General features: G+C 22.1%; 1 protein-coding gene across 5 annotated transcripts in view; it reads right to left on the bottom strand.

Moving 5' to 3' along the window:
- LOC114127969 (protein kinase C, brain isozyme) overlaps positions 1–21,586 on the bottom strand; it is an 81,462-nt gene that overhangs the window by 49,834 nt on the left and 10,042 nt on the right. For 4 of the 5 annotated variants that reach the window (XM_027992354.2, XM_027992355.2, XM_027992356.2 and 1 more), the window contains exons 2-3: positions 17,491–17,522; positions 237–319 (exon numbers count right to left, since the gene is read on the bottom strand). In XM_027992354.2, coding sequence (XP_027848155.1) covers positions 237–319; positions 17,491–17,522 — 115 coding nt within the window. Of the gene's footprint in view, positions 1–236; positions 320–17,490; positions 17,529–21,586 lie in introns of those variants that run through there. The other variant, XM_050198036.1, reaches the window with a different exon arrangement.

Below are 21,586 nucleotides of genomic sequence, written 5' to 3'. Positions count from 1 at the left end.
AATACTAAATGCAAGAAATGTTTTTTAGATTGCTACATAACATGACATAACGTAATATATTTTATTCTATAATATAATATCAATTACAATATTAGCCCATTATATTAGCAGTCTAAATAATCTGATCTAAACGTATAGTGGTCGTCCTGCACATTATGTTTGTAAAAAATTGTCAATTTAGAAAAAAAATAATGTTAAGTTTATTTAAGAAAAATCATAATAATTGGATTACTTACATCAGAATCAGGTCCTTTATCGGCTCCAGGGCAAGTAAAAGAAACAAATTCATGACATCGTTTGTGCACAACAAAACTGCATACTATAAAAATAAAATAAAATTAGTAAAATATTTATTATTTAAAAATGTATTTATTATATCCACGAAGTTTTCAGTTTTACAATTTAAAGTTTAAATTTTTAATTAAAATAATATATTTAAGTCTTATACATTATATAGCTTAATATTCAATTTAAACTGATTCAGAACATTTATAAAATTAAGGTAAATATTTGTTTGCTTTCTCGTGAAAAAATGTTTTAAGTTATTAATTAAAAAAATTATTATATCTTTTATTCAATAAAATAACATTAACTATTAGTTTTTCAAAACAGTAACTTTTCTATTAAATAATCAAAAAGAAAGTTAATTTTAGTAAATTATTATGAAGTGTATTAATCAAATAATAACATAATTTTTAATACAATTTATAAGTTTCTCTAAATATTCTAAAATCTATAAAACCAAACATATTATTATAGTAATTAAATTATTTAAACACAAAAATTATTGAGTTTTTAGTTTGAAACAAATAAAAATATTTCTTGTTTATTATATGATTATCTCTTTTAAAAATATGTTAATTTATATGGCTAAGAAATAGCCCATGAACTGTTCATGAACACTGATCAGGTGGTTATAAGATAGACCAAGCGCATTATCTATAAAAAAATATATTTCTCAGCAAGATTAAAGTTATGCAAATAAATACAGAATATAAATTTAATAATTATAAAATATTTTTTTTTTTAATCACGAAATAAGTTTAAAAAAAATAAATCATAATACCTATATACTTTGGAAGATAAAAAACCAACATTTTGCAAACCTTAATATTTCGTCTCTTACAAATTAATCATAGATCTATTCAAATATTAATTAAGTTTTCAATAAGAATGAACACAAACTTGAATTGTTTTTTAATATTTAAATGTTATCCTTTAAAACTACAAAACTATAAAAATTAACAGCAAATTATGGAGAAAAAACTAAATTAAGAAATTTCATTATATATTATAGTTATATATCAAAAACGTGTAAAATGTGAATAATATAAAGTTATAATATTTAAATTCACGACGGCTCAATAATCAGCAGTAATAATAATTCGAAGTATTCAATTATGTAAAGTGAATATTATTATATGTACTGTTTTCATAAATAATAGATTATACTCGTTAAGAAAATAAATCTAACAATCGATACAAACATATAAACGATAGTGGATCAAACAGTAGATACATATTTAAAACAAACTTTAAATATTTTCAAAAATAACACAATGTAGATTTTACATGCAGGTATAAAATGAATGGGGAGATGAATCAAGAAATAAACGATGGTAATTAAAAAAAGAGCATTCTCCGTATAGGAATATCAGATATATGATAGTTTGAATGGTGTTGACAGTTGATGTTAAATAGCTATTGGTTGTCAGTTCCTCATATTTAAGTGGCCAAAAAAAAAAAAAAAACCTGCGTAAAAATATTACAGACAATTTATTAAATAATACGGATCAGTTTAATAGTAGTGATTTACCTGTAGATATTATAATTAATACAACCAGGATAATTTTTGTTCCCATACTAATGAGAGGTAATCGTCTTATCTGATAAATTATCCATTTATAAATTATTTGATTAATATTAAACTATCATGAAACTGATAATACAACGTTATGCCTTAAACAAAATGGCGAATTGCAGTAGGAGAAAAAGAGAAATTTGGTAGTTTTGTTACTAAACAGATGAATTATTTGACATATTGAATACAATACATTTCAACGCCTGACTGAGCAATTCATGTATTGACATTCGGGATTTTTCCAAAATATATGATCGGCTTAAAATGACGTAGAATGAAAATATATTTCAATATTGTGCAGTTTTTGTATTTTAATCCCGGCTATTTATCATTCTTTAACTCTTTACATAGTTTTTAGTTATCAATATCCAGGGTACACGATAATAATTACAATTAATAGTTTCAAGTGCATTTATAAATATATTATATATATATATTAAAATACTTAATAAAATACATTAATCTACATTATGTATACATGAATAAAATGAATATTAAATAAGATTGTTATGCTGTCAGGTAAGATATAAATCTTACCATACATTTATTATAATTTATAATTTATTAAAATTCATGACTGTTATTTCCATAATTAAATTTTAGAATCACATGTTTACAAATAATTGTTGTATCGGATATTCACATTTAAGTGTACTTAATTTTTCTTTTTTTTATGTGATTTTTTCTTAATATAATTTATACGTCTAAGTTTTAAATAACGATTTATTCAAAAAGTATTAACTTCATTCTAGTTGATAAAAATAAAAGAGGAAACAATAATTTAATGTTAAATATAATTTGATAGTCTATTAAATTAAACAGCTTTCTAAAATACAATGCACGTCTTTGCAAAAATTATATAATATAATAACTAATAAGATTATCTGATTATTACTCCTATCACGTGCCTATTATGTATATATGGGTATGGCACAAACTCTTAACACTTTAAACAAAATTTAAAAACAATCGAACTTCATTGTGACATTTTGACAATTAAAATAATATTATAAAATTAATAGTCTTAAAAATTATACAAAGAAAACACATCAACTAAAAGAATAATTGACTACTATATAATTTTTGTATTTTATTTTTAACAATCTAATATATAATATATTTATGCAATAGCTAATTTTAAGAATAGTAACAATTTTTATAACTTGTAAGTAGAAGACGAAATATAACACTATATTTAACTTTATGTTTAAAATATACATAACATAGAACATTATAAGTTTTATGCTTTAAGTAAGGTAGTATTAGTTGTATACCTAGTTATATATGTAATATGTATATTGTATAAATAGGTACTCTCATTTACGAATATCAGCAGTTTTTTGGAAAAAAAAATTAGCGATAAATAACTTATAAGTATTTGAACAAGTATAGTTAATACACTAAAATATTAATTTTGAACGTTTTCTTTTAATGTAAAATTGGAAATTTTAACTTTGGAACATTAAGTATAAAAATTCATTCCCAGTAAAATTTAAAATATCAGTTAAACATTTTTTTTCCATTAAAAAAAGTAAAAATACATTACGATTTCAATAGCTTTGAAGTTTTAAATTATTCAGAAAAATGACGATTTGTTATAAATGATTAGATAAAACATATCCTTAACCATGTATCAAATTTATTTATTATCGATTATCAAAGGCTATATCCATAACTATTCAGTAATTAATTGAAATAACTAAAGAAAAAAAAACTGTACTATTATAACCCTTAAAAAACTAAAAACACAAAAACTATACAACTAAAATTAATATATAATTATAAAATAATTCGATAATTATTATATTGGTAAGAAGTTATTTTTCTCAAACATACTCCAAAAAATGTTCTGCATCAAATCATAAAATTAAAAATATATGTTATCATACAAAAAAGTAAAAAACTTAGAAAATTATAACGATAAAAAATATTTTCAAAAACGTTTAAAAAATTTTAAATAGTGAGAGTAAGTAATGAGTAATCTAAAGAACTGGTGAAATTTTCAAATAATTTTTGAATAATAACAAATAATAAAAAATTTTAGAGGATTACGTATATCGTAATTCGCGATTTCGTAAAAATTGAAAATTCAAACGCTTATAACATTTTACCTATAATGAGACTTCGAAATTTCTCTACAGCTATTTGAAGGAAAACTCAGTGTTAAATTTTTTAACCTTAGATATAAATACCTAAAATTGTATAATTTTTTACTAGAAAATAATTTGTAAATTTTCGGGATTGTGACATATTTCATAAAAATTTAACTATAAATGCTTAATATATTTTAAAACGCTTTATTAATTAATATAAAAATAAAATTGTAATTAACGATTTTTTATTTTTTTTTTTTTTTTTACACAGTACGTTTTACGAAACTAGCGTCTCTGCAGTGGCGAAATTTCGGTTTTCTGCGGTTTCTCAAACTTCCGCACAATGCGCGGGAATGAAGCTATTTTTTTTTAATCCCACACATTAGGAACCCCTTACGAAAATCTGCCACCGGAAGCGCTACTGCGGAGTCGCTAGTTTCGTGAAACGTACAGTACAATAAGAAAGACATAAGAAATCTTGTATTAAATTTTCAAGTTTTTTTAGGCGCCCAAAATTTATTTATCAAAATTTCATTTGTTATAAATATCCCAAAAAAATCCATAATATTTTGAAAATTTAACTCTATATAGGTAACACTAGGTAGTATAAATATTTTATAAAAACTTCAAGTAGGTATTTACATTTTCATTTTTCAATTACAAACTGTACAAAAAAAAAAATAATCGATTTTGACAAAAACTGGTTTTGTGTAAAAATTACCGTTCTCCGTCACATTTTTGTGGTTTTCACAAATTGTTTTAAAAACTACTAGAAAATTTTTACTTTTGACCTCTATAATGCACTAAGGATATTCACTTTGCCATCGGAAACAACCCCTGAAGCTTTAAATTGAAACAATATTTCAACAATTTATGATATACACAGACACAAAAAAAACATATCATTGTAAAATCAATACATTCATCACAACTTCGTTCAGAATCTAAAAAATATTTAAATATTTTAAACAAAATTAGAATGTAACGATATTATTTTTTGATAATGTTTCAATAAAAGTTTGTTATTTTGCTTCCACCACATAATCATTTTTTATCAACTAATATCGTTTTATATAAATAAAATAGTAACAAAATATTTCGAAATTCAAATGCGTATATACAAATAAGTACAAAAGTAAAATGTCCTATCAAAATATATGACAACGTGATCTTCATGATTTACAAAATTTATTAGACATTTAATTTAAATTTTACATAAAAATGATTACCATAAAATTAACCAGAATTAAATTAAGCTTAACATAACTTTTAATTTAATCATAATCATTATAGTAGAGTTTATTTTTCAAGAATCTTATAAAAATTAGTATTACAGTTTTCTTAAAAAAGAAAAAAATTAAATACAAAAGCGTTTTTATTTCATTATTTTCCATTAAGTAATTTTAAATTGAAAGGTGAACTATAAAGTAATATTTCATTCAATCGATATTTTTTCAAAATTTACTCTAATTTTTGTCACTATTAAACAATTCGAACGATAATGACAAAGTCAAGATGAACGATGATTAAATGGAATCCGTATTTTCCTACACCGCGGTAATATCTAAGAATGTGTGAAATTTATAAAATTTTATAAACTAGAAATACATTCTTCTTCATCCATTAATCATCATAAAGTAATAAAAAAAAGGAATTTTTAGATTTTTCTCAACTCATGAGGTAAAAATTATTTTTAAATAAAAAATAACGGCAGCTATAAAATAGAATTTATAGTTAGCACAAAGAATGCAATAACTACGTAAAATAAATTATAAACTAATAATATAATAATAAATAAACGAAACAATAATAAGTTATTATCTTAGTAATACATTTCATTTATAGGAAATTAGAATAAATGATTAAATATCATAGTTCCATTTGTATTAATAAAATATCATATTGTATTAAATTAGAAAAATATATAAATATAAAAAATAAATCTATATCTACTGCTTAGAGGTTAAATTTATTTTAATTTTATTATACTTAAGATTAATTTTTAAGTAATTACATTTGATCAACCTTTCGCTCAAATAATAAGCAATATTGTAATATACTGTCTTCGACCTCAAGACTAAAAATTCGCAATTGTGTTACTAAAGAAATTATTAAGTTAGTACGTATTTTGGAATTGGTAAAAGAATTAACCATCTGGGTTCCTTTTTCAATATATAATAATACTCAATTTCATACTACACAATATACTATATTATAGTATAATAAAATTGTGTTACTAACATATTGTTAGTAAATTTCATTATTTAGAAAGAAAGGTTGGATATTTTTTTAACATTTTATTTTCATTAATGTTTAATATTTATTTAAAGATTATTTTTATAACAAAATATTATAAAACTAATTTTTACAGAAAATAATTCTAGTGAAGTTAACATTTTTAAAATAAATGACACCTCTACACCTTTATAAATTATAAATTAATTTAAAGTTATAGTTTTTTGAAATTTCATTAATAACCCTCCCCTCCCATCCGACAATCTACTGTTAGTGTTAAACCAGAATCTTTCGAAAACTATTTTAATAACTCTTTTCAAAAATTAAAGAAGTCGATATAGATGCATATTATTATTTCAAACCCATTTAATGTTGTAATACTACATGAATATTTTTTATTAGCTTTGAATAATTCTAGCTTTAAAAATTAAATGTTAACACCTTTCATTATTTTGGCAGTACTCAATCATTTTAACTCATAATTTTTGTATGAACCTTGCACCATTAAATTAACACTGCAATATAACTGTCTATATCTATCTATATGTACATAAGCTCGGTAACTATTTTGTCCAAAAGTATAATATTCCAAGTTAGAATAAGACTCACGTTTGTTTAAACAATATCGTTTATTTTTGCATTACTTTTTCTGTTACTTAAGCAAATAGTGCAATAAAAGAAGCATTGAAGTTGAAAATAATAGTACACTACTGTAAAAAATAAGGGAAACTCCTTCATTTTTACATGCATAATATATGATATTATATACCAATACATTTTATCTGAATAAACTTATTTTTAAATTTGGTTGTTATTAACAGAACATTTATTCCAACCTTTTATAATAAAGAATATACTACGAAATGCATACTTAGTCATAAATAGAAAATATATTTCTATAAGCTTAACTAAATTCATAATAAATTATAGTGTTTGCGTTGTTATGAATAAAAAAAGTAACAGTAATCAATCATTAGTATATGTTTGACTTCCTTGGTTTTTTTTTTAAGTAAAATTCGTTTTGATATTTACATTATTTTCATATAAAAATAACAAAAATACTTAATCAACATGTATATTTTAAATCAAATTGTAAAATCCATTAAAAAGTACAATATTTTCTATACATAATAAATTATTATCGAAGTCACGTCATACATACTTCAAAGAATTGTAAAGCAAATTATAAATGTTTATATTTCTATTAAATATTGAATAGAATATGTCGAAACAAAACAAAATAAAATAAGACAAAAATAATACAAAGAGTTATTTTATATAGGTATAAATATATATATCAAACACTGATAAATAGTGAACATAGATTTTATTTAAATGGAGGGGAATTACTTACTTTAACTGTTTTACAAAAGGTGGTTTATTTACAAATTTTTAATTTATTTAATAAAACAAATTTCACAAATCATGTTAATTAGAACTTCAATTTCATGGAATAAAAATAACAAAAATTTATTTTAATTAAAAATGACATTCTTAAAAATTAAATTATTAATTATTTAAACCAATAATAACTTTATTTTATACAATTTACAAGTACTTAATTTAAAATGTTAATAATTTCAATCTACAAATAAAAGAGTACAATCATTTGAAACAGGATTGTTTTAAAATATATTAAAACGAATTTATTCATATATGTATAATGTATATATTATATATATACTAACTACTAAGTCAGAATATTTTAAAGTATAAATAAACTGATTACTTATTAAATATACATAAATAAGTGAGAAACTATTAATCAATACAATAAAATTTCACATATTATTTATAATTCATAGGTTTCAAATTAATACTAACTAAAAAATGTGTTATGATAACAAAGTTGAATTTATGAGAAACAGTTAAATAAAAAATAAGTATCATAAACATGTTAAAACAAATAATAAATTAACGCTCAAATATTAATAAATAATAACTTTAAAAAATTAAAAATGTCTAAAACAGATAAAATGAAATAAATAATATTTAATTAAAATGAATCCGTTTTAAATAACTTCATTATACTTTATTAAAATACTATTATATTTATTTTATTGTTGTCTATGATAAGCTATTCTAAATGTCCATTCAATTAGAATTAATGAATTATTTTATTACATGAATAATTAATTAATTTTATATTTATATTAAAAAAATTCTAATAAACTTTCTAAAATATTACTCACACCAGATATAATCTATACCAATAAACAATAAATATATGTACAACGAATGCCAAAATAAAATTTAATTGAACAACAATGCTGCTGCGTTGGAATATTTTTGTTGTCTATTTTCTCACCGCGAGATTTTTTTACTATATATACAGCATCCAACGAAGCAGAATACATTATATACCAATGCATACATAACAGTTAGGGTATAACGAGCGTCATTACGTTTTCCCCAACATAATGGACCACCGAAGTTGTGGCGGAGTAGTGTCAAAATCAATTTCTAGGGTCACCCCATGCACAACTGAGTCAGTACTAACGATTTAAAAAAAATGAAGGACACGTTTGGGATGGAGGCAAATTATTTTTCACAGGAAATAAATCACAGTGTATTATGTCAATAATATATAGGGTAATATCCATTTTATATTGGTACACAAAAAAGAAAAACCTATTTAATATTCTCTAACGCTTATAATTCGATCAGTAAAATATCAAGATAGATGATTTAGATGGGAAAAATATAAAACAAACTTCAGAGACTGATTACTGAATATTAAGCAAACATCGCTCACTTTAGCACTAGGTATATTTAAGAGTAAAAATTTAAATTAAAGTTAAAATGATTTCATATTGTTTCCAATAATAAATTTCATAGTTACTTAAAAAAACAATGATTTAAAATAATCTTAGATAATAAAACATAACCATCCAGTATTGGTGTATAATTTATCATCACATTTCAAATACGCATTATATCATACATGTATAATAAACCAACTATAATTTAATGTAGGATATGTTGACAATACTTAATTATACACTCGAGATTTTAGATAACGAATTTTAAGTAAAAGAAAAATAATTACATTTTAAGCTCATGTCATTAAAATATACCCTCAAAAAGTAATTTAAATGCAGTTTATATGAATCATACTATATACTCGTATTCTCGTTACTATAATTTTAGTTTCGAATAACACCTATACTATATTATATACTTAAGGACTTTATTATTGTAAGTGTTAAATCAGTTGTAATATTTTTAAATCTAAATGAGAAAAATAATAATAATAATAATAAAGAGTATTTTTTTTTTTTTATTATTATTATAATTCAATAATAAAGTAACGACAATAACTCAATATGAATACACTATTGTACAATATCTAATCAATACAAATTTACTAGTATTTCATATAAAAAATGAATGGTTTTAAATTATAATTTTCTTTCTAGAAACCCTAATTCGACCATTGATGAAGTTCAAAATATTTTATATAACCCACAACTAGAAATCAAATATAGTTGATACTATCAAAATGTCGGTATAGTAGAATTTCCCAATCTTCAATGCCATAAGAAAAACTATGAAAACCGTCGAAAAATCTTGAAGAAATGTCAACAAATAAAATTCAACCTAACCCCGCTTTGAATCGTTTTTGAACGCAATGATTTATTATTGTTTTCAAATTTAATATATATGGACATACGGAATACAACTACCATTGATCGGCCAAAAATCAAACTTCGGCGAAATTCAAGTATTCCATAATATTATACTCTGCAAAATCACAAACGCTCTACCCTTTGTCTCTTACTTAACTCTTCACAAAAACCTTGGCATTAAATCAATTGAAGAAAAAGCTGCGCCATTTTATAAACGAGTTTTTTCTAGACTATAGAAAACAACCATGAATCCACTCATAAATAGCTTACATACCCATTAACTTCCTGAAAATTCTCATCACTGACTCAAAAGAAAGTGGTGCCGTAATCTTTTGATTTAATTTTCTTATAACCTTATAAATCTAAAGCTAAGTGTTACTATTGAGTGGCGGCTTCTTAATCATATAACTCTCATTTATATTTTTTTTCCTTTTATCGCAATAGTCGTATGCAGACACTAAAAATAGGTAGTGTCCATATATTATTATCGGCCCTCTATATTTTAAAACTATTAGACTTTTTTAAACTTAATATACTTTTAATAAACATATAAATATGTGATAGGAAAATACAAATTTCACTCATCAAATATCGTTTCCGAAAGAGCAGTTATGGGGATGAACATTAAAATTAAAATACAATCAAAAATCAAAATAATAAATAATGATAATAATAATAAAAAAATCACAAGTAAAATATAGAATAGTTGGTTTTTTAGCTCATAACCATTTTTAATATACAATACTAGCCACTACCCATGTATAAGTTAAACTATATACTCACGTTCAAAAATAGAGGGTACACATTGAATTACTTGTATTCTAATTTTTCAAATTCGCTTTAAAAATGTAATCTAAACTTAAAATAAGTAAACTATAGTAATTTAGGTATATTTATAACGATTAATATATGATCTGAAATATTGGGCGCATAGGTTCATACAATTTAGCAAGACATGTTACCTAGGCACACGCTACACGCCTATGTCACATAAACTTACTGTGTAGAATCTGCATAGATTATAAATATTGATATGCAATTATTTAAAAAAAAAATAATTTAATATATTTTGCTAATACTGTCAAAAAAAGAGAATACAAAATTTTCCATACACAATATATCTTTATCCGCTGTTATTAGTGCTTACTATTATTCTTTAACCTAGTATCTGCAGCTTTTATGTCCCTGTTGGTGGTGTTCTTTTAACTAATTTATATTCAAATAATATCTTTGAACTATAAAATAGCCCCACATTACTACAATTATTTAGTATAATTAATTCAAAAAATGAGGTTAAACAGTTCGTAAAAAATTTATTTATTTATTATTTGAACATAATATGAGGCAAGTGTTGCATAATTAAAATCCAGGTTTAATATTTCTAAATATAAACTTTCAATTAACATACTAATTTCTATTAAATATTAATAAAATAACGCGTTTTTCTGTTTTCAAAAAGAATGAGGGAAAAACAAAATTATTAGTGTTTTGTAAATATTTTTTTTATTTAGTCAAAAATACTAGTAATAATTTTTTTTTTAAAAATAGCACGATTTATAAAAATAACAAAGCATATGTATATTTCTTAACAGTTATGTTTTATCGTTTATTTTAATTTAATTAAGTTCCTACAGTACCAAACCTAGAGATAATAAATAATAATGTACCTAAATCGTATTCAAATGATTAAAAAAAAGTCCAAATTTAAACTTGATTAAATTAAGATTAAATAGTGGTGATCAACATACATTTAATAATAGAATATTGAAATGATTATTGAAACACGTATAATTTTATTGTTATAACACAAATAATGCCAAACTATATAATAAAAGAAGACACCTGGTAATCTAATTCTAAACCATCTGAAAACAAACACAAATTATCCAAATATTATTTAATATGCATATGTAAATTAACGCACAGATGTACTTAGATACTTTAAAAAAAAATTTTCAATGACATTAATGAACCTCATACAAAAAATATGTAGATATGCTTATTTATATGACAAAAATATATATTACATTAAATGCAATTGTTGCTTTTTTCTTATTTTTTTTTACTCTAAAGTTAGTAATATTTTATTTTATTTTTACAAATTTATATTAATATTATGCACGATAATTATAATATCTTGCTAATAACTTGTCAAAACAATATTAAAGATTGACAGTAAATATAATTAATTCAAACCAATGTAAAATTATAAAACAATATAAAATAAAATAAATATGTGAAATAAGGTTAAATACAAATTAAGTTAAGCAACATATTTCTACAAATACAACTCACCTTACTATAATCAAAAATTAAAAACACTACATATTTACTACAGAATATCTAATTATTCTAGTCATATGCATGGTATACAATAGAAAATTGTTACAATACTAATGAGATACATACAGTACATTTTAACAGTATAACCGTTTAACTTTTCCAATATTTATAAGTGATCTAACAAAAAATATTTCATACGTACTTCATGCACATAATATATTGTACATGTATACTATAATTTAGTCAAATCTATAATTCATATTGTATTCATAAAGTACTACTGGACAATACATATGCATTTTTAAGTCAGACTTGGTTCTTATCAATATAATCTCTAATTCATAAATTGCTTTTCCACTTTGATTTAAATGTAATTATAATTAAATAACAATATCTTGCTTCATTAGAGACAACTAGGAACAATAATAAATCGTCCATAAAGGTAAAATTACATTAAAATTAATGCTTATGGTCATAAAAATATTAATATCTAATGTATAAATAATATAATGTTTTTATCTTTACTCATTAATGGATTTAAGGGGATAGGGGAGGGAAGAGTATTGTCCAAGGGCGAAATATTTATAGAGGTTACTATTTTTATATGAACATTTTTGTATTTATATATTTCAACTAAAAAGTAAATTTATAAATATGCAATACAATCGAATTATTATTAAATCCTTATTATATATTATTTTTTAATCATTAAGATCAGTCGTAGAAGCGTATCTGAAGAATTTAACTATCTTTTATCTAATGAGTACAAGGAATCTATGAACAATATAAGTTAATGTATCCACAATATCCACACCTTACCTTAACGCTAAATGACGCGTAAACCTCAATTCCTAATCCTAGGAAAACAGGCGACACGGTTCGTCAGACTAAAAATAATGAAGCTCACCTACACTGAAATATCATCTCACTAAACACCATCAATTTCTTACATAAATATGCACTTCTAAACTACGTAAACTAAAAGATTGGCAACAACCACGTTTTCTAAGAACGACTGATCAACTAAGGAAAATATCGCAGTTACCCATATATGTGAACTTATGAACATTAAGTAAACTGTAATTTAAAACTTTAAAATATTAATTACATATTCTAAATAATAATAATTATTTATATCTTTTTTTTTTTTGTTATTTTATATGCTTGTAAAAAAAAATTTTCGTTTGATTCATAAAAGTTATCTATACATATAATATACTTGTAGTTTAATACTCTAAAATTAAAGGCAAAACCAAACAATCTAATGTCTACATATTTAGTTTGTCCATAATGCAGTACCAACCAACATTAATTACTGTAATTAAATTATATGTGAGGGGTATTTGAGAGAAGGCAAATCCCACAAGTCATAAAAAAACTTATTGGTGGATATCTGTATAAAATTCATATTTTTTCAGCTTAGAATAAACCTTTAGACCGCCATTTATGTTACAGTTAATGTTATTTACAAACGGATAAACATAGTGTTTTAAGTTGGTCAGTCATACGTAGAAATTTATTTATTTTTTATAAACAATGAAATCTCAGATAACGGATACCTCTAAATAGCGGACGATTTTAGGAAACAAATTATTATCAACTTTCTACAAACTGAACATTTTAAATTGTAAACCAAAATTTATCGACCGAGAGTGTTTGGTAATCAAAAGCTTCACTGCTGTAAGTATATGTAGTCATAATGGAAAACAGTAGCTGCCTAAAGTTTTCTCCATAACCACCACGTTACGATTCTCAATTAAACCGTATCTGTTCGAAAATGCTTAAGTATTGTACAGTATGACAAGTGACGATATTTTGACAAACGAGTCTATTGTATACGTATATTAAATTTGAGAGCCTCATCACTTCCAATTGGAAGAAATGCATCATCAGTATTCCGAGGATTACGAACTTGGTCGTAGAAAAACACATCCGTCATCTATGCATCTATGTATACCTCAAACATTGCTATTTAAAATTGATTATAGTTGCAAAAAATTACATAATATATCGTAATCTTTATATTGATCTCTAAAATCTGAAATTAACTTCATAAAATAAACGTGTAATTAATTTCTTAAAATTCCATAGTATATCTATATATATATACTTAAAAATAATTAAGAGTGCTTAAAAAATTACTCTGCATGCCTTAATATTCTACGTGGAAACTTGTGGCATATTTAATGGAGGAATCACTATGGACATCATTTATAATATAACGTAATATAAAAAACATTTAATCATAAAATTCTTGTATTTTAGATAGTAAATTTAATTTAATTTTGATACTTTGATTAAAATATCATTTAATAATATAAAATTTATATTTTTAGGTTGAGTGTGATTACTAAATAATTACAGCACTTAAACGCATAATCAGAAAATGTATAAAAAACTAAAACAATCATCATTACCCGAATATTTATTAAAAACAGCTCACTAGTTTTGAGTACTACCATTGTCTAATTTACAATTAATACATTGAAGTAAATTAATATATTGATTTATTATAACATTACTTTTAAAATAAAAAAATTACAACAAATATGATTAAATAAAATATATATATATATCGCTAAACACTGTTCAGAATTTTCCAAATAGGTGTACACTCAATAGCATTTAAAATCATAAGACGCCCTTATTTTAGGCTATAAACTCTAGTTTATATTCGATCTCCAATAAATCCAATACGAATTTATGTATACACTATGTATATTAGTAATGGACAAATAATTCAGAATTCCAAGAAAAAAATATAAATGTGTTATATATTATATAATATTATAATAATAAATAATAATATACTACTGTCTAAAAAAATATTCAATAACTCTTAATACATAAATAATTATTTATTTAACTACAGTTTGATTTACTGTATAGCAAACTATACCCCAAATTTATTTTACAGCCTAAAATATTAGAGGACATCACACCTGCATGGTGTAGTCTCAAAGTCGTGGAATATCACATTTTTATCTCTCTGACTTATACACTTATATACCTAACCTAACCTATACATAGTTAGGTAATATTGTTAAAAAACTGTTTTGAACGGGATGACTCACTCCCTCGATATTTTTATTAAAATTACCAAAATTTTAAATTTCATTGGTAAAAACTTTATCTGTGTTGTAGCGTTTTGATTTTTTTAATAACATGTATACAATTAAAGTTATAGGTTTGAGAACTTGAAGAATTTTTGATTTTTAATTTAATTGTAAAAAAGTCATAATTACTACTAACAAAACAATTAAGACACTACAACACATAAATTTCTTCCAATGCGATTTAAAATTTTAGTAATTCTGATATAAATATTGAGGGAGTCATCTAACGCAAAACAGTTTTTAACTAAATTACACGTGTATACGACAGAGACATCGTAAGCAAGTATACAACGTCCTCTTAAAAATATTATGTGTACTTTTTGGTTGATTTTTTGTGATATCTTAATTTTGATGCAAGTTATAAACAAATAAAATATTACAACTAAAAAATTCTTATAACTCCATAACTTTCTAAGATCAAAATATCGTAAAACCATAAGTTATTTGTAAAAACTTAACTTTAAGTTTAGTAAAAAATCAATTGACTAATTATTAAAGCCTACTACATAAAATTGTAACTGCTGAATATAAATTTGTTGTCTATGCATTCTAAAACAGAGACAAAAATAATGCGATATAGTATCCACTTAACGCTTAAAAAAGTGTAATAAATTGAATTAATCAATCAATCCTTTAGTTGATGAATGTATTCTAAATAAGAATTGTAGAAGGCAAAAAAATAAAAATTCATATCATCGATCAAAATTGTCAAACACGCATTTAAACATATATTTTTTCAATAATGAATTTTAAAAAATGTGTTGTATTTTATAGCTAACTTATTTAAAATAATATTACTATTTAAATACAATACAATTGAATAATCCAACACAGACTATTAGAAATGTAATCATACGAAGTAAAGTAATATTGGATGTTGGAAAACAACCAATAATATGTATATTATAATTATAAGTGTAAAAAGATAGGTAAGTGGGTACCACTCTGCTGTAAATTAAATGTCGAGTGAGTAACTATTATGGGTGTGTTAAAATTGAATTAAATGATACATCATTGTACGCAAAAAACGAATCTGAACGGAAACGGTCTATCAGCCTATATTATTAATTGGTATGTTTTTTTGATATACATATTAAAGTCATTTATTTTATTTTTAGTATTATTATAGGTAGTAAGTTAATATATTTTTTTCGAAATTATTGCATTTATTACAATGTTAATATTTATTAATATTATAATATATACCTATATATTTATTATTTACACTACGTCACTACATTGTATCAACGGATATTACTCAAAATTTGATAACACCTTTCTTTAAACACCTTTAAACAGAAAAATAGATAATATTTTAAAATAAACCAAATATGTTATTATGTATAGTAAAATTCATAATAACATAAAATACACATAAGTTTAAGTATTCTCAAATAACGTTTTAAAATTATAACAAAATAATAAACATATCGTTAATTGCCTTTAATTTTTTCCAAATTAGAACTTAAAATGCCTATAAAAATGAATTTTCTTTAAACGTTTTTTTAAGTTTTTCTTTCAGTGTAAACTACTTAAGAAATATCATATAATACATTTTTTTTTTCATAAGAATAGAAGTATTTTTATGAATTTCATCAAAATTCTAACACTTAACCGCTTATAAAAAATATTGTAACTACTGACTTTTAATATTTTTTAATTAAGAAATTAATAACTTATAAGGAACTTAAAACTAATTTTTAAACAACATTTTTATAAAATAAACTAAAAATATTGATAACTCCTTATTACTATAAATAATTAAGAGTCAAAATATTTTTAAAATGTTATCTTAAATAGAAAATTATTACAAAAAACTTTGGTGAAAATTTCAAGTATTTATAGTTATTTGTTTTCGAGTTACATCAAAAAAACAAAACCAATATTGTCGAAAATTGAATTTGAAAAAAAATTCCAGTTTTTTTTTTTAATTTTTTGTTAGCTTTTCCTAATTATGAAAATGAGTACTGTGAATTTTTAAGTTTGACTTTTCCGAAATAAAAACTAGATCTAATTTGATATATCCGAATTCACTCCCTTTTTTGAAAATCAAAAAATGTTATGGACAACTAATCGTATATATTCATTCATAAAAACAAAAAACACATCATTGTAAAATCAATATATTTATTATTTATCGCTTCACTTTGTATCTAAAAAGTAACTTTATTTTTAGAATGCATTGCGTTTAAATTTGTTTATTTTATATTTTTTGATAAAAATTCGTTTAACTATGTATGCAACATTATTTAATTTATACCAATTTTTCTTACCTTGACATTGAAATCCTTGTTTTCCAAAACCCCTAAAACAAAAAAAACGATAAAATTAGATTCATTATACTAAATTAATAAATATAATGAATAATGATATATAAGTGTTAACATTTTCAAAATGAACAAACAATTTTTTTGATAAAGGAGCTTGCATATATGTTATATATAGAATAATTTATTTATTTAAAATTAAAAATGTATTTAATTAATATTTTAATACGTAATTAATTTACTGTTACTAAACTTTACTTCATCGACTACATTTAGTGATATATATAATTTATTTAGTTTATAAATCATATATAATATGTAGGTATATAGCAAGTTGATAATTAATAAAATAAATGTAACACTATTAAAAAATAAATAAAAATGTATCATAAGAATATGTTTTTAAAAAATATATAAGACGCTTCTGTTATCAATTCCAAAAAAAAAAATTATATTAATATAGAATATTAATATATTTTATGTAAATTCCTCAGTTTAGACAAAATTAAATTTTAACCAATTTTTGTGGCAAACATATTAGATCAAAAATTAATCCATTTAGTTAGTTCAAAGAATTTATTATACATAAATACAGTAGTATTTTGTGTTAAACATCTGTATTTCAGAATATTATGTTTACCACCTACGTCAACATTAGATGTAGCCACAGTTCAAAAAAATAATTTATAAGATATATCTACTTAAAATTAAATTGAAAAATTAACAAATTTCAAATTATTACCTATTTAAATATTTATAATCTTAAATTATAACTAACAATACAATATTAATATACAATTACCATTGATTATATATACATAATATATACTATTATTATCACTTGCCTAAATAATAATAATATAGGTTTAATCTATCATACTTCTATTGCCTAGTTATATAAATAAAAAAAATAATCAACTTTCCAAAAACCACCAATACTTTAACCGAAGTTCACCACAATTAGCCTTGCCGACACTTAATTAAGCCAGTAATATTATAGATTAACTAAGCCAACAGTTGAACTTAAGCATAAATTATCACATAGGTTAGAAAACATAAATAGATAGTCTGATAACAGTTATACTAAAAAAAACGTAAAAACATAAAAAAAAAATTTAGAATATAACCTATAGTGATTACAAACATACAGAAATAACTAATAATAATAAAAGATACATAGAAATAAAATGAAGAACACAAAAAATTGGAATACGAAATAAATAATTATTTTAAATTACTTATTCAAAAGTATCATATTTGTATTTAAAATAAAATTATTGTTTATTATTACAACTTTAATACTAATAATAATACTATAAATATATAAATATATTCATTATCATAATATGTTAAATTTAAAGATCTGTTTTGGTATCACTATATCACTATAGATCTAAATAAAAAAAAAATCAGATATGAAAAAATATTTCAAAACAGGATTAGTCAAGTACCTATATATTTATTTACATTTATTGTAGTACAAAGATACTTAAAAAAACAACTGATTTTTAGTACTAGTAATAATCAAAACATAATATTTATAAATATTGTAAATTTAATGATTTAAATTTAAATAAAACAGTATAGATACAAAGGACAATTCATTGTCGTAATATCGTTTATAAACACTTAATCACACATACATTCATACATTTATTAAATACATAATTAAATTACAAACATTACATACATCAATTATCATTTTAAAATCTCATATAGTAGTAAAAAAATAATCAAATCATTATAAAGTATAAATTGTGTATGATATTAATAAAAAAATCTATATTTTTCAATAATCAGAAATTTTTTAATTGGAAAATATGACCTTGTTGAAGTAGATTAAATAGCATAATATAATATTATTTTATTTTTGATATTTGATAAGTACATAATGTATACAAAGATTTAGTATTATATCAATTATTTATAATACGTCAATATATAAAAATATAACTAATTACACAATTGAACATACTTGCTAGATTTAAATTAAAATACTGAGCACAAATCAAAAAAATGTCGTTAAATACCCATATACATTAACATTAAAGTATTAATAGAAATGCTTATCCTTAAATCAAAACCAATCGGCCTTGAGGTCGACAAAATATATACAAAGCAGTTAATCATCAAAATGCTCTTTTGCTATTGTTAGTTTAAAAGGAATATTTCAAACTACAAATTTATTTTTAATTATTAAAAAAGTGTTAAGAAAGTGGTAAAAAATATTATAATTTAATAGAAATTAAAAACTGATCATAGTTTATAACATATCATTTCTAAAAGATACAAAACTTTTCTGCAAATTAAAATTAGGAATATTGTAAAATTGTATGACAACAAAATAAGTCGTTTTATTTTATCAAATTTATAATTTTTTTTTTAATTCTAAAATGTATAAGATTCTGCGTTATATTATTATAAATGATAAACAATTAAATATTTATTTAGATTAACTACATAATTTTGGGTTATAATAATTCATAATTATACACAAGATTCATTCTATTATATTTATTAATGTATAAAATATCTTATGAACCTTAAACTAATATTTTTTTAAAGCACTTAATACTTTTGAATTAGAATACAATATTGCTTATATTGGCATTACTGGAAGTATAACTTAAAATTATTTTTTCAACATACGAATTCTATAATATATTGTAGATTTATCTATTAAAATAGTACAATCTAAGTTAAATAAAACTAGCTCTCGGATTGGGTAAATTACTGTTATGTGTATGATAAAATTATTGATTTGGAAGTAGAAAAAAAATTATACAACATTGTTACAACAATTTTGAATCCTATGTAGAGCTTAATTGGTTTAAAGTAAAAACTAAATAACTGTAAATCTAAAGAGGAATTACAAATGAAAAAAAGTTCACTACACAGCTTTTATTCACAAAACACCACATTTTTTCTTGAAATTGTCTGAACAAACATTATAATAGTAAACACTTAATTATTATACACATACAAACCATAAAATAAAGTAAAAATCAAAAGATACTAATTTTTATTTCATAATTTGATATAAAAAAATTCATAATATTTGAGAAAAAATTATTTAAAATAAGAAATATCAATGAGTCAATGATGTCGCATATCTTAATAAAAAAGTATAGAATATTTCAAAACTGATTTTTTTACCAAAATAAATGTGTTTATTGTTATTAGTAAAAGGTTTTAAAATATATGCTAACGAATATTTCATTACCTACATAAACGTGCTGATAAAATCATACCACTTTTTACAAGAAAATATTTTTTTTTGACTGAGAAAATTTAAAATAACAATTTGTTATGCAACGATAATATAATGCTTACTGATTTCAAATTATTATGAACGTCATAATCTAAGTTCATAATTTATAAATAACTCATATGTTTCTATTTATGAAGATAAATGAAGAATAATCTGATATACTTACCCAGATTTATATACAAAACAAACCCGGGTGCATTAATTTTATACATCACAAAATTTAAACATTATATTTAAACAACATCAACAAAGGTTTTATTTTCCCTGATATTTCCTTGACCTATTTTCTAAATTACCTACCCCTACTATCACAAAATAGGGTAATTAAATAAACTAAAAGCCCAGAAATAAAAATTAAATAACGAAAAATCATTTATTAGATTCGATTAATGGTTTTCTAATCACATAAGCTTTTCTACAAAATATTATGTTGTTATTTTAATATATATCATTATAACGTTAATATAATAATATATATATCACAAATAAAATTCATTGAATAAATTACTACAAATCTATTTCAAAACCTCTTTTTTTATTAACATATTCTATGAACTATATCAAGCTTCAAAAATGATAAAAATATGATTATTATAACGTTTGATAATAAATATTTTTAGAAAAAAATAAATACTAGGTTCAAATCTCTTAAAATTAATTTAATATTTTACAAAAACTTGTAAAATGCTCTTACATATAATATACTTAAATGACTACAAATTCATCTCACTTATTACAAATACCGCCATACTAGTATACATATGTATAATATAATTGACTCTATTATACAAATTTAAGGAATAAGTTTTTCTTAAAACATATTAAGAGCAA

Source organism: Aphis gossypii, chromosome 1 (genome assembly GCF_020184175.1).
Source record: "Aphis gossypii isolate Hap1 chromosome 1, ASM2018417v2, whole genome shotgun sequence".
NCBI lineage: Eukaryota > Metazoa > Arthropoda > Insecta > Hemiptera > Aphididae > Aphis > Aphis gossypii.
The sequence above is the reverse complement of the archived record's forward strand: the minus strand, read 5'-3'. Positions and strand labels throughout refer to the sequence as shown.